Source organism: Myotis nattereri (genome assembly GCF_964212035.1).
Source record: "Myotis nattereri genome assembly, chromosome: 3".
Taxonomy (NCBI): domain Eukaryota; kingdom Metazoa; phylum Chordata; class Mammalia; order Chiroptera; family Vespertilionidae; genus Myotis; species Myotis nattereri.
Window position 1 is genome coordinate 9,966,418 of NC_138077.1, and position 27,298 is coordinate 9,993,715.

Consider the following 27,298-nt stretch of genomic DNA (forward strand, 5'->3'; position numbering starts at 1 on the left):
AAATCAATGGAAAAAATATCCTCTGGTGAGGATTAACAAAAAAGAGAAATGCCCTGACTTTACAGTTTGAGAACTGAGAATTTTATAGTACTGTGTCCTCCCAACAGCAAGGGCAGCTTGCCCCTTATTTATTCAGGTTCTCTTTGCACCTTCAGGGGCCTCCGAGTTTCCCTGACGTTTACGGCCTCTCCAGGTCAGTCCGCTTTCATGTTACAGGCGTGTGGCTGCTGTGCATGGGACTTTTGTACCTGGTAGATCAATCTATCTAATCACCTTCCTGAACCATGCATGACTCTAAGGGAGTAACTTGGTTATCTTTTTTTTTTTTAATATATTTTATTGATTTTTTACAGAGAGGAAGGGGAAGAGATAGTTAGAAACATCGATGAGAGAGAAACATCGACCAGCTGCCTCCTGCACACCTCCTATTGGGGATGTGCCCGCAACCAAGGTACATGCCCCCGACTGGAATCGAACCTGGGACCTCTCTATCCACTGAGCCAAACCGGTCAGGCGTGGTTATTTTGAACTAACAACCTTACTATCTGGAAATGACAGTTTCTCCTTCCTTTTGATATTTATGCCACCTGTATCCCTGCACTGGGCAGGATTCCCAGGACAAGAGTAAACAGCAGTGACACCAGGGCAGCTCAGGCTGCTTTGACCTCAGTGTTTCTAATGTTTTACCAAGAAGAATGGTTCTGGGGGCAGAAATGTTTTTTAACCCAAGTCTGATAGGAAATGTTTATTAGGAATGAGTATACATTTTTTAGGCAGGAAAGCACATAAAAGCATTTCCTACTAAATGAGCACTTATTTTCCTGTTATGGCACCATATTACACAAGTAGATTGCTCTTTGTTGATACTGCTTATCCTGGATAAAGCCTACTTGTGAATTTTTATGTGCTGCAAGATTGGATGTGCTGACATTTGATTTACCCACGATGGGCTGGATTCTGTGAACAGGGTATGAATTTCTGTCTGTGTACCTTGGAAGAGAACTACATGGTTTGTTCTGTTAGGTGGAGGGATGACAGAAACACACAATGAACACAGATCTCACCACCCACCCCTGATGCAGCTGGAGGTCCTTCTGCGTCTGCATTCTGGCTTGTTCCCACGACATAGGAACATCATATGTCTTCAAATGGTTTTTAAAAAAATATACACATATTTGACCATCTTCACTCAGTGCCTCTGAGAAAATATGAAAAACAATTTTAAAAGAATATAAAAAAAGCAACAGGTGACCATTTGACATTTGCTTATATTCTCTGATTTCAGGAGCAGCCCCTCTGAGTAAAGTCACATAGTTACGTGACTCCCATTTGAGCCAAATATGCTCCAAGTGTCCGTGGGTCACGCAACGTCCAGCCCGGCTCACGCCCAGAGTGTGGAATGGCAAATACAACCACTCAGAGCTACAAACTGTCTTAAACTTAGAGCCAGCCTAGGGGGCCCATAGCAGGGAGTTGAGTCCTGGCTCTCCTGGAACCGTCTTAGCTCTTCCCAATTTCTACAAGTCACCTGGAAGTCACTGGCTTAAAGGAGGGAGTCCCAAGGAAAGGAAGAGTGGTGACCCACAGGAAAAAACACAAATATCAAGTAAGCTTCTTTCCTTCCTAAAACAGGCTCCATCAAGTCTCATGAGGAGCCAGCCCATAATGCCATACGCTATCTACCTGATGTGACAGGAAGCCTAGGGGGCGTCCAGTCCCTCAGCTTGTGGTTGATACACAAGGCAATGACATCGTCCCACGGGATCTCAGCAACTGAGGGCCCTGCCTCCCAGCCAGGGGAGGGGTTCTGGCTCTTCCACCTGACATAAGTTCTTCGGAGCAGGCTCTCCACCTGGGACTGGAGGACGGGCTGCGTCTGGCAAGAGCTGGGGATCTGGGAGGCATACTGGATAACCATGGAGCACACAGGAAGCCAGGGAGCTGGAGAGAAAGCACCTTGTGAGTCACTAGGTTTGGCCAAAGTACAGGTGGAAATCTACATGAAATGTTCTTCACTCTATATTAACTCAGGAGAAGGCAACTGTGTAGCTGCGAATTCTGTGCTTGAATCTGAATATAATAAATCATAGCTGTTCAGGAAAAAGCATCTCCCTCCCCATGTCCTGACAAGGGACCCAGACTCCCTAGACAAAACTCACGACTAAGGGTCCCCCCAAGGGATTCTAACTGTACAGTACAGGCCCAGGAATCTGTACTGTAACAAGGACCCAGGTGAGGCTGGTACATGAAGTCCTGACTTCTCTGGGGGAGCACTGGCCTAGCTCACAGCACAGAGGGTTTGCGCTGTGTGCTTTGCTTCCTTTAGGGTTCCTTCAGAAATGAGCATCTGTTAGACCTACTGAAGACCACACCCTGAAACTTAAAGGGGCACCTGAGCCCTATATTTCATGCAGCCCAGGTGGCCCTGCCAGGGCCCCAGGCTTTACCACATAAGCAGTGAACCGCCTCCTTCCCTCCTAACAGCTTCAACAAGGGAAGGGCAGTCTCCATGCCCAGCCCAGGGGACCTGGAGATTGCATCAGAACAGCCCAAAGGCTTCAACTGCACAGCCAGCGCCACAGAACAAAGGCTTCTGACAAAGCAACACTGGCTGCAAGTCACACTGAGTGCTGTGGCCCCAGCAGTGTGGGGATAGGACTGCACAGTCCCCACACTCTTCACCCTCATACCCCGTGGTGCAGGCAGGACAGGACCTGCCGTCCACTCAGAAACTCCAGGCCTTGGGGTCAGTGCTCCTCCCACACCGCACACCACCTTCCTCCCAGGGATCAGCAGATTGCTGATTGCAGATTGCCACAGGCTGCTCTGTTGGCAGTGAAGGGCCAACTGTCACTTCACAAAAACCCTGCTCACTCTGACTCCTACACCCAAAGGTAGGTGCAGAATGGGGACAGAGGACATAGAATAGAGGCTATGAGAACCTCACACCAGTGCCCAATACCTGCCGGACTGCCACTACAATAAGAAAGAAAATGGGTGCTCTCGGTCGCCCCCATACTCATCCCCCGGCATCACCCCTCAGCACGAGCACATACCCCCCGGGGGTGGAAGGTCCATCTGCGGGAGCTGAAAGCCCAGCACGGCCTGTTTCAGCCAGGCCAGGTGCTCCGGGGAATTCCAGTGAAGGTGAGGAAGCAGCTGGCTGCCCCCTGCCTCAGCAAACTCGGTGACAGGCCAGGACAGGTCGCAGAGCTGCTCGGAGGACACCACGGAGGCGAGGAAGTGCAGAACACTGTTGAACAGCTCGATGATGGCACCAGGTTCCTGTGAGGCCAGGCCGCCCAGCCGCCTCTCTCTTCTGTCATGGAAAAACCGGCCGCTAAACTCACGGCCAACCCCATCTTCCACATACTGAATGAGGGTCTGGCAGCAAAGGTCAAGGGCACAGGGGCAGTGAGAGACCAGCCACTGCACGGCCTGGGAAACCTGAGAAGCAAAGACAATTGGAAGAGCAGGTCATGCTGTTTTTCAGAAGGAGCTTTCTGAAGGGGCCCTACCCACAGCTGCCCCAGCAGGTGCCACCAGAGCACCAGTTTCTCAACCACGCTGCGGAGCAGAAGCTTTTGCTGCAGTGGAGTCTGGCCTCCCAGGGCCCTGGAGACATACAGTGAGGAGCCTAGAACAGGGGTTCCGAGCCCCCCCCCACCCCGAGGTGAGGCTGCAGGATCACCCACTGGAAGGGCTCGGGCTTGAAGAAAAAGAGCCCTGCACATCCACTTCACCATGCAGATAGGGAAACCATGTCTTCCAGTTCTTAGAAGGACTAACAGCTTCATTATATGCCTGGATGCTTTCACATCCTGTCGCTATCTTTCTTCCTATAGTTACTTTTATTTAATTCCCGGAATTTCTTTCCCTAATATAAATGTCAGAACAGGCTTCTTTTTTTTTTTTTTTTTTTTTTTTTTTTTAGGAAACTTCTGATATTATTTCTTCATATATTCCAAGAACCACCCTACAAAAATAATTTACGTATCTGACCTTCAAACGTAAGACATGAATGGTCATATTTTAAATCCATACCTATAAAACCCCTAAAAAAGTGACATGAACAGCCTGGCCAGTGTGGGTCAGTGGTTGAGCATTAACCCATGAATTAAGAGGTCACTGGATCAATTCCCGATTAGGGCACATTGCCTAGGTCTCGGGATCGATCCACAGTAGAGGATGTGCAGGAGGTAGCCAATCGATGTTTCTCTCTTTTTCACGCCCTTCCTCTATCTCTCTAAAATCAATAAGAATATTTTGTTTTTAAATTTCATTTTTTGCAGATAGCAGGACTGTGGGCAAATTTTATCTTTTATTTCTATTTCTGCTTATATTTTTAGATTACCTTTTAAAAATAACATTTAAAAATGCAAGCAGCAATATACACCAAATTCAAGATAGAACAAGAAGAGAAAAACTGAACTATCTGGTTGGATCTTTAAAAATAATGAAAACTTACCTTATTTGTGCCTTGTAAATCATTAATGGACTCAGGAATTTCAATAATGATATAATCCGAAATCAGCTTAGCTGAAACCAAATCCTGTAGCATCAAACCTTGAAAAGAAACAGGTCACCTGTCTTCTGTTAAGTCTGTGTATGAGCAGATACCTCACTGCACTGACCCGCCCAGATCTGCTCCCAGTCACCACAGTGGCTGCTATCCCGACTCCCGCCACTGAATTGCCAGCACCTCCTCAGACCCGGGGCTCAGCCCATCTATGGAACATGCTGGTTCATCAAGGAGACAGCCTCACTAACCATCATCCACTTCGTTCTCCACGGCGACCCCTCCCAGGCTGGGTGCGAGCACCACCAGCGGCAATGCAGGCTGGAAGGGCTTGGCCTGCAGGAGCTGCTTGAGCTGCAGCAGTGCCGACAGCCAGTACACGTCCTCCTCTGCAATGTCCTCGCTCTTCGCTCTGGGGGCAAGAAGCAGCATGAGGCCACTGGCTCCCAGGAGCTCCTTCTGTGTCTCCACGGCATCCAGGGCACCATCACTGAGAGCACCGTAGGCTACCTGGAACAGCACCGGCAGGGGTAAAGCAGTAGTGAACATCAGCCCCTGAGCAAGCGCAGTCAAATTGCATTGCCCTTTGGGCCAGCCTCCCTCCATGAGGCCACAAACTATTGCCAGAAACAGCTGGAACAATGGGTAATTCGGCCTCCAGCTATAATTGTTTTTGAGCATGTTACTTTCATATTAACAGTTATCCTTAAACAGTTCTAAAAACAGGTAAGACCATAATGACAGAAAAGGATGATGGCAAGCCAGCAGCAAACAAGGGATTTCAACCCATTTCTAGAAAACAGTGTGGAGATGGGAACAATCACTTGGTTGGGAAAGCAGAGGAAGCCACACCTGTGGGGCTACAGACATGGTGTGTAAAGACCCAGGCCACCTGAGCTTTGAAAGCCCCAAACACCTACAGGGTCTGCCCAACAGGTCACTAAGGGAACTCCTGATAACACCCACCAGGTGGCCTTTAAGTGCAACCTGTACCCTCAGCAGGGGTCTACCCTGAGAGGGTCCAGTCGCAGGGCACCTCTAGGCAAGTGGAAGGTACTTGGCCACTCCCCACCTGACACTGAAATATGGAATAAAAAAACATTTGGAATATAAAGTCAAGGAAATTTCCCAGAACACAATATAAAAAAGCAAGACAGAAAAGAGGACGGTGCTTTGGCTGGTAGCTCCATGGTTAGAGCTATCAACACCCCAGTGCTCAGCACTGAAGCCCACACTTGCTGCCCTGCACTGCTGTTTTCCAAGCAAATAAGACACACATCTGGTTTTATTTCTGAAATCTAAAATTCATTTATGCAGATTTGAACCTAATGCAGAAACAAGTTCTCATTAAATAAGAATCTCTCAAGAAACCAATTGCCCTGAGCGGTTTGGCTCAGTGGATGGAGCGTCGGCCTGCGGACTGAAGGGTCCCAGGTTCGATCCAGTCCGGGGCATGTACCTGGGTTGCGGGCACATCCCCAGTGGGGAGTGTGCAGGAGGCAGCTGATCGATGCTTCTCTCTCATCGATGTTTCTAACTCTCTATCCCTCTCCTTTCCTCTCCTTTAAAAAAAAAACAAAAAAAAACAATTAATGTGAATATTGTGCAAACACCTATAAAGAGCAAAAATTAGAACTTGTAATGGAAAACGGAGGACAACCTGCGTGTAAAACAAAAACAACCAACCTGGAATGTCAAATGTGGAACCCAGACAGTAGCTGGGTTCACGTTTAGTGAAAATGGAATAGGATTAAAAACCATGGGGGGTGGAACGTACGTAACACTTTCAATAATAAAGATTATTTTTTTATTTTTTAATATATTTTATTGATTTTTTACAGAAAGGAAGGGAGAGGGGTAGAGAGTTAGAAACACTGATGAGAGAGAAACATCGATCAGCTGCCTCCTGCACACACCCTACTGGGGATGTGCCCGCAACCAAGGTACATGCCCTTGACTGGAATCGAACCTGGGACCTTTCAGTCCGCAGGCCGACGCTCTATCTCCTGAGCCAAACCAGTCAGGGCAACAATAAAGATTTTTTAAAACACATTAGTTTTTTTTTGTTTGTTTGTTTGTTTTTTAAATATATTTTATTGATTTTTTACAGAGAGGAAGGGAGAGAGAGAGTTAGAAACATCGATGAGAGAGAAACATCGATCAGCTGCCTCCTGCACATCCCCCACTGGGGATATGCCCGCAACCCAGGTACATGCTCTCGACCGGAACCGGACCTGGGACCCTTCAGTCCGCAGGCTGATGCTCTATCCACTGAGCCAAACCGGTTTCGGCAACACATTAGTTTTTTGCTAAGACCTGGTGTATCAGGAAGCTATTTTAACAGTGATGTCAGTAGTGAAGTGTAACCATCACTGATTTTTGTGGAAAAAATCTGTTTATCTCTTGAGTTAATTACCAGAGGCAAATGAATATAGAGTTCAGGGATTCTGAATGATGTGCAGAAGAGCATAGTGCATCTATGCATTTGTCAGGATGGTTCTGAGTTTCACCAAGTTCTCAAAGTGGTCTATGACCAGAGACAGTTAAGGCTCATTGTGCTCCAGACGCTAGCCTGGTATCCCACACCAATAGGGGTCCATGGGGTGTTTATGAACCCCCCCACATTCTTTCAAAACCATTTCAGGTATTTATGATTCCAGTAATGTCCGGGCATGAGAGAAAATAAGACTATCACAGAAGTAAATACACGAAGTGGTTGTCACTCACCTTTATACACACGCTGACAGAAACTGCCTGATTGCCTTTGCTGCCGAGTGTGTTAAACAGTGTGAGTGTCTGAATTCCACCAGCATCACTGCATGTGTCATCCGAGCCATCACCTCCCATGAACTTGACTTTCAACCAATCTGCCAGAATTCTGTGAATAAAAGAAAACAACACTTGAAGAAGAATCCAATTCTAAATCTGAACAATAAATATTTTGGAAAGAGAAATATCACACAGATGTAGGTCCACAGACACAAATTCTACTGTGAAGTAGATCTGCACAAAACTCTACTGGGATCTTTCTTTTGGGTAAGAGAAGAGAGCACTCAGGAACTGGTTCATTCTAATGTGACTTAAGATTCCAGAGCACTAAGAAAAGATTCTGAGCAACAGAAAAGATCCTTAGAATTGAAAACACACATTTTATAGAATCTAATTTCTCAGACCTGAGACCTTAAGAATTCTTGGGACATATATCTCCTAATGAATTAGCAAATCAGAAGACAGCTATTTTAAGAAATGAATCATTTAAATGCTTTTAAAATACCACAACTCTCCTCCTTGCTCAGCTGTCTTATGTGATAAGCTTTATGACTTTCTTTTTCTTTAGCCTACATATGTTCCTGCTTAAACAGTAATGTGTTCAGAGAACGTAATACCCTCAGACATTGCTGACAGGAATGTAAAAATCGTACAGCCACTATGGAAACAGCTCAGCAAATCTTCAAACACTTAAACATAGTTACTGCACAACATGGCAATTCCACTCCTAGTTATATAACCAAGAGAACTGCTAACATATATCTACACAAACACTTACACACAAATGTTCATAGTAGCATGAATGGCCAAAAAAAGTGGAAACAACCCAAATATGCCCATCTACTGATGAACAAATAAAATGTGATAAATTCATTCCATGGAATATTATTCAGCCACACACACACACACAAAGGACTGATATAATCTCTACAACATGAACGTAGAAAACATTTGTGCTGAGTGAAAGATGCCAGTCATAAATCCCACATGCTGTATGACTCCATGTATAGGATGTTCAGAACAGGCAAATGCATAAAGCCTGAAAGCAGGTTAGTGGCTGCCAGGGGTGGAAGGTAGGAAGGAATGGAGAGTGACTGGTAATAGATACGGGGATTCTTTTTAAGTGAAAAAATGTTCTGGAATTAAATCCTGATGATGGTTATACAACTCTGTGAATATACTAAAAACCAGTGAAATGGACACTTTACATGGGCGAAATTTACACTGAATTACATCTCAATAAAGCTGTTAAAAAAGAAAAGTAACATGTTTTATACTTGCTTTAAAAGTATGGAAGCAATTTGGTTATAGGAAATAATGCCATGTCAACTTTTTGGATTTCTTTTTTAAAATGCCAAAGTTTTTTTCTAAGAAAAAAATGGAACTATTAGTATAGCAGACAAATTGTAAACTGTCTTCCACAAGATTCTAAAATGAAGCAGGCTCTAGTCAATACACCTTAGTGTAGCTTTAAATAACAACTCTGAAATGCTTTTGGACAGACTATTACCAAGTTTACAGAATATAAGTTTAAATAATGTAAAGTGTCAATTTCAAATCACAAACAAAACAGACTGCAAATCTAAGCACCAAACCGTAAACTGACACATCAGTGTTCCCATCATGCAGGAGAGGAACAGGCCACTCTGACCCCAGCCACCCCAGCCACCCTCGTTGCTCCACTGCCTGACACTCTCGGGAGAAGTGCTCCACCTCCCCAGGCTGCTTTCTCAGCATCAACCGCCCCCCCCCCCCCCGCCCCCCGAGGGAACCCCTCCCTGACCTGCCAGGACTCCACGGGGGCTGCTCTTCTCCGTAGTTGGGCAACACCAGCACCAGCTTCCAAAACGCATGCTCCCTGCTACCAGGGAGGTGCTCAGTCACGAGGGATGGCAGGTCCAGGGGTGCCCACGCTGCATCACTGGAAGGAACAGACAGAGCCAGGTGGGTGAGCTGGTGCTCAAGCCCCGGGCAGGAGCAGCTCGCACGGCGGGAGCAGGACAGACCTCAGTAGCTGCTGGTGGAAGTGCTGGACCTTCAACTGGTGCGTTGTCTTGTTCCTGAGCCACCTGAGCCTACAAAGAAAGGGGGAACAACAATGTGCCTACGTGAGGCCAGCTCAGTGCCCAGGGGAGGAACCTGGTAAGTACTCACACTGATGGTTTCAGTAAAAAGGAACTGGTGGAAATACTTAGGAAACCAAGAAAATTTTTTCTGAGAAATGGATCAGTCAAAAGACCTGTTCATTCCACAGATACCAATTATCTACCATGTGTCAATCATGGGAGACGCGGTAAACAGAGCAAATTCCTGCCCTTTAGGACACCCGCTGTCATGGGGAAAGACACGCCTCTGCAAGTAGGCGCGGTAGGCGCATGGGTATGCTGCGGTCTGTTCACACTAGGCGGTCAAAGAAGTGACATGCGATAAGCTGTCACTTCTAAAGGAAATAAGGGGAAACAGCACGACAATTTCAGGGGAGAGGGAGGGGGGATGGGCATGCCAAGGCAGGAGTGGGCTGATGTGCAGAGGATACAGAGACAGAAGTTGGGGTTTGGAAGGGGAGGCAAGGGCTGCCATGCAAGGACTCAGGGAGCAGCACAAAGATGTCAACTAGAGGCACAAGGTGACCAGACTCAACTGTGATGGTGGGAACATCAGGGTGTAGAGGTCAAGGGCAGAAGCTGGCAGACAGGCAGGCTGGCAGCAGAGGTAGTGAGGGCAGTGCTCTAGAATGATGGGCCCGAGCCCAAGTGTCTGATCTAAGCCCGAGGAAGACAGGCTGGCATTCCACGGAAGGCCCCGAGAGGGGCAGGCTGGGTGAAAAGTAGGTTCTGACATCGGGTTGGGAATTGGATACAGAAGTCTAGAACACAGGATACAGGAGCCTCGGCCGGAGATGCACGAGGGGAGTTGTCAGTGTGAAGGACAGAAAAAGATTACCAAGGAGGGAGCAGCAGGGAAGAACAGCGGGCAGGGGGCTGTGCTGAGAGTGTGTTTGGGGGTGAGAGACGAAGCAGCCATGACTTCAGGAGGCCAAGCCAGTGCCCAGGCTGCCATGGGTCAAAGAGGAGTGCTCTGACCACAGAGTGCATCTGAGGCAGGTCAGCGCTATTGCCCACCCCACTTACAGAGGCAGAAACAGGATCTCAGAAGTCTCAGCAGCCACAGTTTGTTGGAGTCAAATGAAACCCTGGAGACGGTTGTCAGAGAGAATGTCCCGTGACAGCCCAGGAAGATGAGGCGCACCATGAGACCCAGACAGTGTGCTGTTACAGCCCCTCCATGCTGCCTTCCCCCGGGCTCCCCACTGGGCCTGAAGAGAGGCCGAGCCTGCACGGCTAGCAGTGGACAGCCCAAGCGAAGACCTGGGCAGCGCCCTCAGGAGCTGCACACGCTCAGAGTGACTGGGAGGAATGGCGGGGAGGGCCATGCCAAAGGGGCACAGGAGGGAGCCCCGTGAGGAGAGACTGGAGGGTGGGAGGTGGAGTCACTAAAATGCTGTTGCAGAAGACAGAGGGAGCTGGTGTGAGGCAGCAGCAGAAATGACAAAGAACTAGAAGAATCCGGAAGCACAGAAGACAGGAAGTGGGAGCGGCAGTGAGTGCACATGGACCTCTGATTCCATAAATGAGAAAAACAGGTGGTTCCAACTAAAACTCAATTACCAGGACCCCAAATGTTTTCAGGGAAAAAGGCATATGAATCAAAGCAGACAGAGCAACCATGTCCAGAACTGGAGGGAAAGACACCTGCAAAAGTGCAGTCCTACGTCCACTCTCTTGACGCATCTATCTTCCCCCTCAACACAGAGGTGGGACAGGGGCACTTAGGAGGCGCTGTGGCAAGCTGCGCACTGACCTGGTGCAGGAGATGCCCACTTTCCCGGCGTGGCCAAGGTCCAGGAGGCCCTTGGCCAAGTTCTCCTCAGCAATGGGACACTCTGCACTGGGCACCAGTGCCGTCAGCCGGTCATTCACATCCACACAGCAGGGCGCTGCAGGGAAGGCCCGCATCTGGCGCCTCAGCTTCTTCCGGGCTGCGACAGCTTCCCTCCACCTGAGGACACACCAACATGTCATCACTGGGTGTGTAAAAGGTCCACCACAGGGACAAACGCAAACATAAGCTCCGGCATCATTAACAGGGGAACACAGTTTCTGGCAATATGTTCAGTCTTTTTCAGCAACAGTCCTGAAATTAAGAAATTAGTTAGAAAACTCAAGGGGGGAAAAAGTCTAAAAACAACAACTCAGGCATAGGACAGGCCTGAAGCAAATGAATGGTGGTAAGCAAAGAGTTACTGAACTTAAGAGTTAGTGCGGACTGCTCTCTGGAGGGCCAGTTTGGCAATACGGATACAAGGTACATAGACCCTCTGACCCAGCAACCACCACTGATGGAACTTCACCTCCAGACATGTGCACTGTGTGTGCAAGACGGTTACTACAGTATTTTGTCGAGGCTAAAGAGAGAAATCCACGTGGAAGTCCATCCACAGGGCCAGGGGGGCCATTTACAGTGCCACTGGCAACAACTGGGAAAGCTGACATGCTGCTGTGGTCAGGCCTCCACCTCCTAGTAAATGGAGGGAAGAATGGACACAGAGCTGGCAACATGCTCCCAGATGTGCTAAGAACTACAAAAAGGGCAGAGGTGTCTGTGGGTACACAAGCAGCTGGAGGAAGATGGTCTCTCGTGGAATGGAGACACACTGCTCACTGCTCCCTTTCATGTGGCTGCAACTGCCAAGGACACTAGTACTTATTTTAAATTTTACATGAACTGAGTCACCATACAGATTATGTAACACACATATGCCCAGTTTAGAGATTAATGCTGGTCAAACACCCACATCCTTCCATCCAGTTGAGAAGCAGTGCCCGTGATGCCAGGGACCCTGCTTAGTCACACGCCCTCTTGTTCCCAAAGTAACCACTATGCTGAGTGTGTGTTTGTTACGTTCCTTCTTTTCTTTAGGCTTTCACTACTACATATAAGTCCGAAACAACCTATCTGAATATACACCGCTTGTATGTTGTACACATTTCTGTAGGAATTGTCTTTTTTCATTATAAATTATGTTTTGCACACAGCTATAATTTGCTTGGTTTGTTCATGGCCATCTCCCTGTGTATAGTGCAAAGGGTAAATGAGAAAAAGCAACCTTTAAATATTTGTCAAAATACAGAACAATCCTCCCAAACTAATTCCTTACTTATTATCCCTTTATACCTTTTAGGAAAGAACGTGGAACGTGTGTGTGTGTGTGTGTGTGTGCACATGCATGCGTGTGTATAATTGTCCGTTTCTGAAAAGTATAATCTTCGTAAAAAGACTCCTGTGTGCATGGATTTATCTGTAAGAACACATAACTCACCTCTGAAGATACTTGCAGTAGCACTGAAGTTCCTGGAGGGTCTCCTTTGCAGTCTGGAAAATCTCCTCCCCGAGAAACAAGCCCACCAGGTGGGCACAGACTTCCTCACAGCAGCGGGCCATGCGGACCTTCTGGTCTGTCTCCACTGCACTCCTAGGAAACAGGCCATCAGCATGAGAGCCACTGCCCCAGGCCCACACACATGGAGGGTTTGCCTTAAAAGTACAAGAGTCCACATCTTTTATATTGAAATGTAATTACGCCCTTGCTTCAAGAGGAACTTTAAGATTTTCATTTTACTTAAGGTATGGCCACCTGGAAAGGAATATCATACAACATAAGAGATAAAGAACAAAATTACAGGGTACTAGATTACAGGTCCAGTGGGGCCCTTGGGAATAGTCCAGAAATAAAGCTTTATTTTAAAACAATGGCTAGAAATGTTAGTTTTTAAATGACCATTAAGACATCCCCTCATCAGCAATATTTGCTGTTTCCAATTAGAAGTGTCTCAAGAACATAACTGGCAGCCTGTGGTCAAACAACGGTGGCCCTCATATAAACTAGTATCTGTAAGAGAAATTCTATCAACCAAAGGGTAAAGAGGGCTTTATCAAATATATTTAGTCACAAAAATCAAAGTAGCTTAAACAGGCAAGACCCATTTCCAATAGCCACCCTCTTGGGTAAGCTGCAGGCCAAGCCTCCTGGAGCCAAGGAGAACAGCACGTTCCCTGCACATCGATGAGTCCTGGGTTCCTTATCTCCTAACACCCCTTCCTGGGATTAAGAACAGACAGATACCCATCAATGTAAGGCCTCGTATAGTAAATATGGAAATAGATTCCCAATTAACAGAGAGGGAAACATCAATTAAGACACTTCTGTCTCCAGGTCTGTCCCCATCTGCACTGGGAGCTGTGATCAGGACTAAAGAGTCCGTCGCCTTCGGGGCCATCTCAGAGCTTAAGCACCAGGACAGACTTCCTGCACAACTGAACCTGTGTCTTCCCTGAAGCCTGGAATGGAAGCCAAGAAAGTTCTTACGTGAGATGGCTCCAAGGAATATGTTAGCATGTGGAGTAAGTGAAGGATCTTTTACTAGAGGAAAACTAACAATAAGTAACCTGGTACGGAGACTACCAGCAAACCCTTTTGCTAAGACATCCCCATGCCCAGGGCAGGGTCCACAACGAGGATGACAGTGAAAGAGAGGCCCTCTCTGGAGGCCACACACATACAGGGACAGGGTTCCAGTGTTTGGCTATCAAAAGATATGTATGCTCCCTGCAAAAGTGTAACCCAGCTAGCAGGAGCTGACCAGCCTGCCCACAGCGCCTAAGGATCCTCCTCCCTCCTGCCAGTCCACGCCTCTCACACTGCAGGACCCAGCACTTCACTTACTTCAACTCCTGGGAGCAGGTTTCCCTCACACATTCCATCACTACCAGCTCTGTCAGCTCTGCAGCCAGGCCCTGACTCATCTGAGTTAACACCAGTTCTCTTTCTTGTTTCAACCTAAGGGTTTAAAACAAGAAAAAAGAGCAAGGGTAATGTTTAAGAATAAAAATAAGCAGCATCACACTCCAAGACCTCACAGGTGGAGGTGTGAATTGTGCTGCCTGAGTCCGTAGGCTTACTAACCCTCTGATCCCACCAGACAAACCACACAGCTGAGCTGCCCCCACTCCAGCCCCACTGGCCACCACCCTCCCCCCGCTGGCAAAGGGCTGCTGCTGCTCACAAGGTGGGTGTAGCCTCAGGACCCATCCACTCCGTGGGCCGAAGTGTATGGGGGCACTGGGTGAGCCTCGGGCCCGATGCAATGGACAATAATGGCAGGAGCATGCCAGGCCCGGTTAGGTTCTCTCCCATGGCCACACACTCTGACCCCAGGTGCACTGCAAGGACGAGACACACTCACCTCTCCTCTTCAGCCTGCCGCCTCTCCTCCTCTTTTCGCTCCCTTTCCTTAGTAATTTCTTCGGCTGCAATGTGCCTCAAAATGCCTGTGGTAGCAGCTGTTAACAACTCCTCCACAGCAGCACTGGAAACACTAGACAGCAAAGTGGATAGAATTCTAAATAAATAAGTGCCAAGCTAACCACATAACTAAACTTTTAACATTGGCAGGGGGAAAAAACATACTTAGCTTTCAGCATAAAAACAGTTAGAAACACAACATCTATCAAAACTGACATCAGCCAAAACCGGTTTGGCTCAGTGGATAGAGCGTCGGCCTGCGGACTGAAAGGTCCCAGGTTCGATTCCGGTCAAGGGCATGTACCTGGGTTGCGGGCACATCCCCAGTAGGAGATGTGCAGGAGGCAGCTGATCGATGTTTCTCTTTCATCGATGTTTCTAACTCTCTATCTCTCTCCCTTCCTCTCTGTAAAAAATCAATAAAATATATTTAAAAAAAAAACAAAAAACTGACATCAAACCCACAGCCTAGGTATGTGTCCAAACTGGGAATCGTCAAACCCACAACCTTCCGGTGTATGGGACTATGCTCTAACCAATGAGCCACTGGCCAGGAGCAGACAGACTGTGATTAAATTTATTAAGACTAGATGTTGAAGTATTAGACAGAAGCAGATACATCAAGTTTGTAGTTTTAAATGTCTAAGGAAATTTTACCATGGTGTAAAATACAAATGGTACAAAATATTCAAATTTTTAATAAGCTGAAACGTAACCCAAGATTTTTTAAGTTAGTTCCTTATTGTTGTTTGTTTTGTTGTTGTTATTCCTCACTCGAGGATATTTTTTCCATTGATCTTGAGAGAGAGTAGGGAGGAGAGGAGGAGAGAGGGCGAGAGAAGAGAAAAACTGATGTGAGACACATCGATTGGTTGCCTCCCCCATGCACCCTGACCAGGGTCAGGGATCAAATCTGCAACCTAGATACGTGCCCTTGACTGATAATCGAACTCGAGACCCTTCAGTGTGTGGGCCGATGCTCCAACCACTGAGTACACTGGCCAGGGCTAAAGTATTCTTCATTGGGGGGGGGGGGGGGGGGTAACTCTGAATATTTATTTATTTATTGAATTTACTGGAGAGATATTGATTAATAAGATTATGCTGATTTTAGGGATACAATTCTGTAATAAGTCATCTGTATACTGTACTGTGTGTTCACCACCCCAAGTCAAGTCTCCTTCTAGTATTTTTCATATTTAATAGAGAATGAACTAATTTTTACTTCATTAGAATTTGAAGTCGTATTTAAAGTTTAAAGAAAAATAGGGTTTAATTTACAACTTTAATAAACCTCTTGCTGCTCAAAAAGCAGACACGAAAGGAAACGACATGCCAATGACAAACATAAGGTCAGAAATATGAATTACACCCACCTAGAGAACAGGACCAACATTCGAGCCTATACAAACGGGAAGCTGCAGCCCTAACCGGTTTGGCTCAGTGGATAGAGCGTCGGCCTGTGGACTGAAGGGTCCCAGGTTCGATTCCGGTCAAGGGCATGTACCTTGGTTGCGGGCACATCCCCAGTAGGGGGTGTGCAGGAGGCAGCTGATCAATGTTTCTTTCTCATTGATGTTTCTAACTTTCTATACCTCCCTTCCTCTCTGTAAAAAATCAATAAAAATATAAAACAAACGGGAAGCTGCAATCTCTTGCTGAAGACTGAGAACAGCTTTACAAGAGTGTCTGGAGGGACAGAGTGTGGTCCCAGTGAGTGCAGACTGCTTCAGAGCAGAAGAGGCGCCCCACTTACCCCAGAGCTGTGGCTGCGAAGGCCGCCCCAGCGGCACCGACCTCCTCACAGTCCCTCTGAAGAACCTCCTGGATGAGCTCGTCCACCACCTGCGCCAGGTCCTAGAGAGAGGTCAGACGGCGGGTCAGGCGTGCCAGCAGGGACAGTGCCTCAATCCAGACCCAGCTTATAATCAAACAATCTCACTTCACAGCAAAAGGCACTAAAGACCTTCACAGAACCCCTGAGTTCTCATGGAACTCGGCCAGGGCAGAAACCCCATCAAGGCCTTGTCAATGAACGTTTTTTGAAGGTGTTTTAACGACCCTCACAGGGGGTATGATACTGTTTCTGGGAAGAGTTCCTGCTAATGAACAGAGGAGCCTTGCGCGAGGATGGCCGTTCAGAAGGCCCCCAGTGCTACTCCCGCACATCAAACACGCTCAGGGTCTGTGGCCATTCTTCACATTCCTCCTTGATCCCGACTGGAGTGGTGTCAAGTGCCTGTCTAAGCAACAGGTGGCGAGACCAAGTCCCACAACCTGTGGTGGACCGGCTCTGCTCGACCCTAGTCACATGCCTGTCGGTGGGCATGTGGCGCTACCCATGGTCCCCATGGCCCTAGTTAACATGTCCACTGGTTTTCAAAGGAGCAGACACGTGGGGGCACAGGATGGCGCTGGGACAGGGCAACCAGGACACCACATGCCTGCAGAGCTCTTGGCACAGGAAGCACTCGACACCAGGCAGCACTAATTTTATCAACAGCATTACGTCCGTAAATACCCTTCAGCACATTCGCCAAAGTTTCACCTATGACCTTTCAAAGAAAAACACGGGCAACAAACTACAGACCCACACGTCATCCCTGCTCTCAGAGCCTCTGGCTCCTAAGACAGACTCAACCCTTGTGGACTAGATCCCACAGTGAGACCAGCCATGGCTAGTTCAGAACATTCTAAGGTCACATGTGCAACCACCTCAGTGGGTTCCATCTATAGACAATGGTCAGACTAGACATCAGATGCTGCTGGGTGTTGTGCGTAACAGGCTGCTTGGGGCCTGAGCTGGAAGACTCCTTACCGCGTCAGAGTACACAGGCTCAGGCTTTGCAGGAAGAAGTTCCGGCTGCAGAGGGGGTAGCATGGGGGGTTGGAAGAGGCCGGGTGCCGCACTCGGGGTGGCTGCTGGGTGGTGCGGCAGATAGGGCAGTGCAGGGGCCAAGATGGGAAGAGGCTGCGGGAGGAGGGTAGGCGGGGACGCGTCCGCCTCAGTACCACATTCGTCTCCTCTCCCCACACCTGGAAGAGAACAGGCACATGTGGGCACTACAAACAACCTCCAGGACACCCTCCCTGAGCTTCACGATGAGAAGCGAGCACATGATGCCACGGAGTCTATCAGCCCAACCTCAGGATGAAACACCTGAGCACTGAACAACATCCACACCTGGGCCCCAAAACAAGATAGGTGCTTCTGGCTCCCTAGAGGCTTCTGAGAGGGACAAGCAGCTAGTTCCCTCGTGCAGCCGCAGCTCCACTCACCTGCTGCATCCAAGCCGGGTCTCTGAGTGCCCACAGACAGCTCCGCGGCCAGGCTCTCCCCGACGAACTTGTTCTGGAAGTTGAAGCTGCACACGGGGGTATGACGAGGGACAGGGGGCAGCGGCCCCCCATTCACAATTTCCCCAACCGACACCATCAGCTTCCTGGTAATAAACACCGACTTCCTGGCCTTCAGTAACCCCTCTGGTTCCAAGAACGAGGACCGGTTCAGCTCGACACAGCTATCCAGAACACAAAGAACCCACAGAGAGGTATCTCAGGTGAGAGACCAGCCTTCACTTCCCAGTGCCAGCAACAACGCTGGAAGCCCCCTCCCTGATGTCACGGAGTAACCACACAGCCACATGGAAATCAGGAGGGGAGCAGCGCTCCCTGCTGCCAGCCTACAGGGGCACCACCCGGCCTAGCCGTTAACACCACACATACACACTCCTGGCTCCCTCCAAAGCTGCCACGTCTCCATGAGGAAGGACTACAGGCAGCACAAAGGCCACAGTGAGAGGGAGCAGTTGAGAAACCCAGCTGAGGGCGTGTCTATCATGATGCCATGTTTTACATCATGATGCCATTTTCTGGGAGAAGGTCCTTGAGCCTCATCAGGTTCTCAAAACACTCAAACTCCAAGCAGAGAAGCCCTGCCCTGGTCCACTGGCACCTGTCTGGGTCATGAGAGTTGTGCAGTGGCCTATCATGGGTGGCTAGCAGAGGCCATCCTCAAGGGACAGAATAAGGATGCCCAACCTTTACCTTTAAGTTCTTCAGTAACTTGTAAAGCACTCATTTTGGAGTCACAAAGAACTGGGTCTAAACCCAGTCAGCCAACAAGCAGCATGTGGTCTGGGGACATTCCTCAGCCACTCCAAGCCTTGCTATGTATACCAGGGAGGCAGCACATGAAACATGCTTTCTCCAGGACCTAGCACATCAATGGCACTTCCCAGCCCTTTATCAGAATTAAGACAGAAAAGGAAAGAGATGCCCTACAGTTTCACCCTCAGCTCCTACCCATCAGAAACAGTGAGACCATGGTAGTTGAGGAAGTCTGTGGCCTCTTCGCAATCTCTGAAGAGCAGCATGCGCACCACGCTGTCCAGGGGAAAGATGGTGGATCGTTGGGTGCTCACAGTATAGGCGACGTTGAGTGCCCGGAGAGCATCCTTGCGGATCTGAAAGGAGAAGCCAATCACTGCAGTCGCCCCAGGACTACAGAAAGGCTGGCATGGGGGACAGGACTCCTGCTGTAGCTCATTCCCTCTGGACAGCAACCTGCCATTACGGGTCCCAGGCTTGGTGATCTAAGGCCATTTGCTCAATGTTAAGATGCCCAGGAATGCATGCAAAGGAGACAATTTCAAACATCCTATATAATAAAAGCCTAATATGCAAATCAACCGAATGGCAGAATGACGGGCAGAACTGCCGGTCGCTATGATGCACACTGACCACCAAGGGGCAGACGCTCAATGTAGGGGCCTATCGGGGGGCCTCCACTGGCCAAGGTGGTGCCAGCGGGGTCCCCCCACCCCCGATCGCCTGGCCGGTCACCCTGCAGAGAGAGGCGACCGGCGGTGGTGGCCAGAGGTGGGGCCAGCAAGTGGGCAGTGCCAGGCCGGCCAAGGCAGGTGCCAGCGGGGGTCCCCGATCACTCTGCTAGTTGAGTTACAAATCAGCTTTGATTGCCAGCCAGGCCTAGGGACCCTACCCATGCAAGAATTTCATGCTCTGGGTCTCTTATAGAAAAGATCAGTCTCATGCCGAAACCGGTTTGGCTCAGTGGATAGAGTGTCGGCCTGCGGACTGAAAGGTCCCAGGTTCGATTCCGGTCAAGAGCATGTACCTGGGTTGCGGGCATATCCCCAGTAGATGTGCAGGAGGCAGCTGATTGATGTTTCCCTCTCATCGATGTTTCTAACTATCTCTCTCCCTTCCTCTCTGTAAAAAATCAATAATATATTTAAAAAAAAAGAAAAAAGAAAAGATTAGTCTTAAGGCCTTATTTGTAAGAAACTAGAAAACAAACCATCCCACAGCAGGGCACGGAAAGTAAACTGTGCAGCATCCATTCAACAAAAAGCTGTGTAGATGCTAAAAATTATCACAAAGATAATGGAATGCCATTAAAAATGCATGACATGAAATTAAATAAGAGAGTCCAAGGCAAAATTGTTTCATAGCATTATTACAAGTGCTTTTAAAAAAGGAGACAAAGGACAAACATGAAAATGCTTATAAAACTTGGGTTGGGTGACAGGAATCTGGGTGGCTTCTTCCAGTATTCTGGAACTGACTCAATCGGTATTTATCAAGTGTTTACTTCATGCCTGGCATTGTCAGTGCTGAGATTACAACAGTGAACAAAACAAAATCCCTGTCCCCACATAGCTGATATGTTAAAGAAGCCAACAATGAATAAAATGCACATATGAAATACACAGTACAGCCCTAGCCAGTCTGGTTCAGTGTATAGAGCGTCGGCCTGTGAAATCAAGGTCCTGGGTTCGATTCCAGTCAAGGGCACATGCCCGGGTTCCAAGCTCGGTCCCCAGCAGTGGGCATACAGGAGGCAGCGGTTCCCTCTCATCATTGATGTTCTATCTCTCTCTCCCCCTCTCCCTTCCTCTCTGAAATCAGTAAAAATATATTTTCAAAAAAATATGTGTGTGTGTGTGTGTGTATATATATGTATATGTGTGTGTGTGTGTGTATATATATATATATATATATATATATATATATTTTTTTTTTTTTTTTAAGTACACAATACATTTAATGGTGACAGTGAGAAAGGCAGAGGACCTGGAGCACTGGCAAGGGTGGGCCCAGCCAAGACCATGGCAGCCAAGCCAAGAACTGGAGGATGTGACCTTGCGTGGCTGTGAGAAGGAAAAGCAGTGAGAACAGCAAACGCAGAAAATCTGAGGCATGAAGGTGGGGGGCCTGAAAGGGGGAGAGGGGGGAAACACTACAGCAGGAGCCGAGCACGGAGGAAGCTGGGGAGGCAGTCCCAAGGTCAAGGGACAGTGTGGGCTTAAAGTTATTAAAATGGGCACCAATGGTGGACATTCTAATAACATTACATAATCACTTTAAAATACTAATTATTAGTTTTATTTATCAACTGCATGGAGTTCCCCAAGTGGCACAGTGTTAGAAATCTTTTCATTTGTTCCAGAATTTCAGTTCTATTGGCAACCATCAGATCTAACAATGAGCACACCTGCAGAAGATTCTTTGCCTGGAATGTGGTTTAGTCACTGTTTACAGGAGGGCATTTTGTGTGACCAAGAAGAAATATGACCTGGAGTCACAAGAACCAGCCTGCAGGTCCCTGAGATCTCCCAGGCAGCTTCCTTCACACCCAGTGGAGCCCAAGGGCTCTCAGCAAGGACTCTGCTGGTGGCATCCTCCACCCCATGCCGGGGGGAGCAGCGCAGTGTGTACAGCGGAGGCAGGTGGGGGCTGCTCTGTCATCATCCCCAAGTGCCCTTGGGCTGGGGCTGAAAACCTGACCGGAGATTCTGAGACCAGAAGCTCACACTTTTGGCAAAGCCCCAGGTGCCCGCCTTTGGAACCCGAGCACAGCACAGCATCGACAAAGAGAAGGCACTTGACATATTTACTGAAATGCATTTAGTATCATCAGGCTCTCTAAAAATTTACTATCACTGAGAATTTCTACGTTAGAGACTTTATCCATGCAGTTTTTTGCTTCCCAGGGAAGATAAAGTTCTAAACTTTAGTTACATGGTGCTAAAGAGATTTTTCTTATCTAAACTGTAAGTACACAAAAATAAAAATAAAAAAAATAAACTGTAAGTACAGTGTTTTCATTGCCTTCAGTGATCAATGATGGTAACCCCTGTAGAATGGGGTTACACCAGTGACCCTGGGGGGCTGCCATGAGGGCTGCACAGAGTTAGCCCCAGACCTGTCTGAAACCTTCATGGAATAAAGCACTTAAATGTCATAAGTAATGCCCTGGCCAGTACGTTCAGTGATTTGAGTGTTGGCCTGTGCACTGAAGGGTTGTGGGTTCAATTCCCAGTCAAGGGCAGGTATATGGGTTGCACATTCCATCCCCAGCCCTGTTCGGGGCTCGTGTTGGAGGCAACCAATTGATGTGTCTCTCTCACATCGATGTCGTGTCTCTCTCCTCTCTCTCCCCCTCCTTCTCCCTGCCTCCCTTCCACTCTGTCTAAAAAAATCAATGGAAAAAATATCCTAAGGTGATGATAAACAACAACAAATATATATTTATTTATCATAAATAACAACCTGCTTTCTTCTAATCCTGCAAGTACAGTAACGTTACTCACCTGATTAAAGTAGCAATGTAAAAGACAAGCGTTCAAGTAAGAAGCTGACTGGACCAGTTTGAAAAATCTCACAAAATTATTACTGTTCAATGCAGCAAAAGCCTGAACAGCAAATTTCACCTCAGAGGAGTTTCTAACAGCCGGATGGAACTGTTGTACTTCTCTGTTAATTACAAGAGATAAAAGAGATTAGAAAATTTTAAGATTTGACAAAATGTTCCATAAAAAAAATCTGATAAAAACTAGATTTCAACCATACTGAGAAAGAGGGTCATAATGGCAAATCGCTAACAGCTCTGATAGGGCGCCTGGGCATTGCTGTCCTGGTTCACTCGCCTATTCTACTCATCGGGCCGATTCCTTCCTCATTTCCTCTGCTGACAAGGAGAAATCATTCTCAGGAAGGATTTGGAGCAACTTTAGATGTGCTGGTGTTAGCGTACATCCATCCTGCTCCCAGTGGCTCAGGTCAAGGGACTGAGCCCAGCCCAGGTTTCTTACTGTCATCCCAGCATTACAGACCAGGGACAAGGCAGCATTAACAGCTACTACTAATCCCGACAGCTCTTTCCCTATTTACACCCTGCTTTCCATTTCCAGACAGCTTAGGCCAGCTCCGGAATTGAAAATTCACCTTAGGATGTCCCCCTTGTTGAGATTGAGCAGCACATTGTAGCCCTGGAACTCGGCTTCACTGACACAGAACACACCCTTGTTCCTCAGGTCTTGGTACATCTCCTTCAGACTCTGAAGGCACTTGGTCATGTTCTCATTGTTGATCTTGGCATCAAAGGAGGACATGGGCTCCTCACACATGAAGTGAGCACAGTGGATATGAAGCCGGGCACACTTCTCAATCAGGGACACCGTCATGGGATCACACAGGTGCTGCTGTGTGATGTCCTGGCCACAAGAGGGGAATATTACACATGAACACGCACACACCTTATATGCATGTGTTTCACAGACACAGATCCCATGCACATGTTCCCATGCAGAGAATCAACTACTAGAAAAATCATGTTTATTAGCTGAATTTCTCATATTTCAATTTGAAACAAAGCCCATAAAGAACACTTAAATAAGAATTTGTAATGATTTTAAATAATAGTATACTTGGTGTTACAGATAAAATAGTAAAATGACAAAACTCTCACTTTCACTTAGGAATTCACATACTTTTTCTAGTTTCTTAATGAGAAGAGGCTGATACCTTCCGTATGCCCCGTGTGCGGTTCCACAGGAAGTCATACCAGTCCCGTAGGTTGCCTTCCTTCTGGTCCATAATCTGGGTCACCAGGTAATCCATGGTCCTGCTGAGCACTGCTGAGGGCCGCAGCTCATGTGACAGGGGCTCCTCCTGGTCGGCGGAGGAGCGACTGTACTCCTTGACAGCTGCCGCGTGGTCCACCTGAAGACCGAGGGGGACAAGCAGCTGGGTGGCGGGTGCTGAGCCAGCCTCTCAGCAGCTGTGCCTTAAAGTCAGGGGGCGAGATCGCACACACACTCACACAGGATCAATACTACAGAATACAATTTCTATGTGTAAAATTCTGTTTAAAGGTAACAACCAAATTCAAAGACAAAATAAGTAACATATTTTGAACATAAGTGGCTATCACATCAAGAAGCAGAGGAATACAAAAAATGGGCAAAGGACCTAAATACATAGACACTTTTCAAAAGAGAACATACAGAAGGTGAAGAGACACATGAAAACATGCTCAAAGTCACTAATCATCCAAGAGATGCAAATCAAAACGACAATGAGGTACCATCTCACACCTGTCAGAATGGCTATCATCAACAAACAACAAAGGACAAGTGCTGGAGAGGATGTGGAGAAAAAGGCACCCTCGTGCACTGCTGGTGGGAATGCAGACTGGTGCAGCCTCTGTGGAAAACAGTATGGAGTTTCCTCAAAAAGTTAAAAATGGAACTCCCATTTGACCCAGTGATCCCACTTCTAGGAATATAGCCCAAGAAACCAGAAACACCAATCAGAAAGGACATATGCACCCCTATGTTCATAGCAGCACAATTTACAATAGCTAAGATTTGGAAACAGCCTAAGTGCCCATCAGCAGATGAGTGGATTAAAAAACTGTGGTACATCTACACAATGGAATACTACACTGCGGTAAAAAAGAAGGAACTCTTACCACTTGCAACAGCATGGATGGAACTGGGGAGCATTATGCTAAGTGAAATAAGCCAGTCAGAGAAAGATAAATACCACATGATCTCACTCATTTGTGGAATACAATGAACAACATAGACTGATGAACAAAAATGGATCCAGAGACAGAGAAGCACTGAAGGAACTGTCAAACCTCAGAGGGAAGGTAGGGGAAGGCGGGAGGCGGGGGGAAATGTAAGAGATCAACCAAAGGACTTGATTGCATGTGTATTAACATAACCCCGTGGTCGGCAAACAGCGGCTCACAAGTCACATGCGGCTCTTTAGCCTCTTGAGTGTGGCTCTTCCACAAAATACCACATGGGGGCCCGCACATACAGTGAGATTGAAACTCCGTGGCCCATGCGCAGAAGTCGGTATTTTGTGGAAGAGCCGGTATTTTGTGTAACAGCCACACTCAAGGGGCCAAAGAGCACATGTGGCTCGCGAGCCGCGGTTTGCCGAGACGCAGTTTGCCAAACACTGGCATAACCAATGGACACGGACACTGGGATGGTGGGAGCTTGTCCTGGAGGGTGGCAGTGGCCGGGGAGGGGTCGATGGGGGGAAAAGGAGACATATGTAATACTATAAACACTAAAAAAAAGAACTTAAAAAAAAAAAAAGCAGAGGAATATAAGTGAAGACACACCTGCTTGGCCCCAAGCACAGCAGTGTGATAGGTAAAGGACCTGAAAGCATTTTCAAAGGTCTTAGCCATGCTCAAACACCAGATTACGTCTACACAGACCAGGAATGAAATGGAGACAACAGTGAGGACGGGGCGGGGGGGGGGGGGGGGGGGCGGGCATAGCAGAAGCAAGGGCCTGGTGAGCAGGAGTCCAGGGCCCCTGCTGTGACAACTGCTGCCTGACTGAGGGCCCGGCGTTGGGTAAAGGCAGCTATAAAACCACCAGCCAGAAGAGGAGGAAAAGCCCAAAACTAACAAAAGAATAAAAGGGCCTAACGTGGTGATTTCTGGGAAACAATTAAGGAACATGAACAGGCGCATGTTCAGGAAGCTGAAGAAAGGCCATACCCTCTGACAGAGTTAACGATCTGAAGGAAATCATCTAATCACCTCCGAGGCATTACACACAGCATGCCCAAATGAATTAACATAATTGAAAAATTAGAAACAGCCTATCTAATGGTTGCAAAATGGGGAGCGTGGACAGAACTACATAATAATATGCCGTTATTTAAAAATGCTTATAAAGAGTTCATTATAACAAAAAAATGATCATGATATAATCTTAACTTAAAAAAAATCGTACAAAATTGTATCCAGAACATAATCTCAAATGTGCAAAACGTAAACATAGGAATAAAATTGTGAAAAGAAAAAAGTTTTTTCACCTATGAAATAATTCTGCATCTACATCTGTATCTATACCTTAGGGTCCTGTATGGTCCTGTACAAGATTGCTTAGTACACAACTCACAATGCAAACAGTTGTACACAATGGAGGGCATGGGGCTCCACCTGGTCAGTTCCTGGGATCACTTCAAATACACTCAGCTGGCTCCGGGTCTCCCGCATGTACCGCTCCTTCTCGGGACACATGTCAGGGCACGTCCCAACAAAAGTCCTCGCTTTGTCCAGGTCGGTTCTTTTCACCCGAGCTAAACGACATCAAGTAAATAGTAAGAACATACCACACAGTATGGAGAATTCAGCGAAGTGTGTTTTCGTAAACTGTAATAATAAAAGTGTAATATGCTAATTAGACCGGACGAAGCTGGGGCTGTGAGGGCCGAGCCCGTTGCATGAATTTCGTGCATCAGGCCTCTGGTGATAAAATAACAAACATCACACAAATCACACAAAAGAAGAAAAACATTTTAACCAGTGGGACTCTGGGAAAGAAAAGCATGGCCTATACCAATGATGGCGAACCTTTTGAGCTCGGCGTGTCAGCATTTTGAAAAACCCTAACTTAACTCTAGTGCCGTGTCACATATAGAGATTTTTTGATATTTGCAACCATAGTAAAACAAAGACTTATATTTTTGATATTTATTTTATATATTTAAATGCCATTTAACAAAGAAAAATCAACCAAAAGAATGAGTTGTCATAGGTTCACCATCACTGGCCTACACACGGAGGGAGGGGTGTGTGCAGGCATCAAGGCCTTCTTGCCTCTCCAGACGGATCTCTTCACTGCACACCACAGGCAGAGGGGCCCACAATGCATTCAGGGCTCCTATAATCACCTCAATAATAAATACTGAGAGAAACAGCGATCAGACTATCAATCCCCAGCAGGAAAGTGGGGGAGGGAGGGGGTAAAGGGAAGAGATCAACCAAAGGACTTGTATGCATGCATATAAGCCAAACCAATGGACATGGACAATAGGGGGATGAGAGCATGAGTGTGGAGGGGGGGAGGAGGAGGATTAATGGGGGGGATAAGGACACATTTGTAATTCCTTAACTAATAAAGAATTGGGGAAAAAAAGAAAATGGTACATTGAAAAAAATAATAATAAAAAATACTCATGGCTGCAGTATGTTTGTTAAAAGAATCAATTTGTTAAATGTACATATATCATTATTTTAAGTATTTCATTATATTTTTAATGTAACAGGAATCACATAATGAAAGTTACCTGGTCCTGACCTGCATAAATCTCTATTATTACCCACAGAATTAAAATAATTACAAAAGTATCTTTTAGCCTGGGAGGAGTGGGTGTGGGGTGGATGGGGGTCAATGGTGGAAAAAAGTGAACATCTGTAATACTTTTAACAATTAAAAAGAAGTATCTTTTAAATGAAATGGAATGAACAACTTCATAATTTGAAATACATACATCTTATTTTTATTTTGGAAAATTCTAATGTC

At 47.1% G+C, this 27,298-nt stretch overlaps 1 protein-coding gene across 1 annotated transcript in view; it reads right to left on the bottom strand.

Annotated features, from left to right (window-relative positions):
• Positions 1-27,298, bottom strand: part of MCM3AP (minichromosome maintenance complex component 3 associated protein) — a 40,886-nt gene that overhangs the window by 5,188 nt on the left and 8,400 nt on the right. The window contains exons 7-26 of the mRNA XM_081085937.1: positions 25,933-26,072; positions 23,481-23,678; positions 22,902-23,170; positions 22,268-22,430; positions 18,957-19,117; positions 17,931-18,172; positions 17,470-17,687; positions 16,408-16,508; positions 14,593-14,724; positions 14,073-14,186; positions 12,669-12,821; positions 11,150-11,347; positions 9,295-9,363; positions 9,072-9,209; positions 7,247-7,397; positions 4,771-5,029; positions 4,469-4,566; positions 3,057-3,447; positions 1,684-1,941; positions 1,072-1,198 (exon numbers count right to left, since the gene is read on the bottom strand). Coding sequence (XP_080942063.1) covers positions 1,072-1,198; positions 1,684-1,941; positions 3,057-3,447; positions 4,469-4,566; positions 4,771-5,029; positions 7,247-7,397; positions 9,072-9,209; positions 9,295-9,363; positions 11,150-11,347; positions 12,669-12,821; positions 14,073-14,186; positions 14,593-14,724; positions 16,408-16,508; positions 17,470-17,687; positions 17,931-18,172; positions 18,957-19,117; positions 22,268-22,430; positions 22,902-23,170; positions 23,481-23,678; positions 25,933-26,072 — 3,580 coding nt within the window. The remainder of the gene's footprint in view (positions 1-1,071; positions 1,199-1,683; positions 1,942-3,056; positions 3,448-4,468; positions 4,567-4,770; positions 5,030-7,246; positions 7,398-9,071; positions 9,210-9,294; positions 9,364-11,149; positions 11,348-12,668; positions 12,822-14,072; positions 14,187-14,592; positions 14,725-16,407; positions 16,509-17,469; positions 17,688-17,930; positions 18,173-18,956; positions 19,118-22,267; positions 22,431-22,901; positions 23,171-23,480; positions 23,679-25,932; positions 26,073-27,298) is intronic.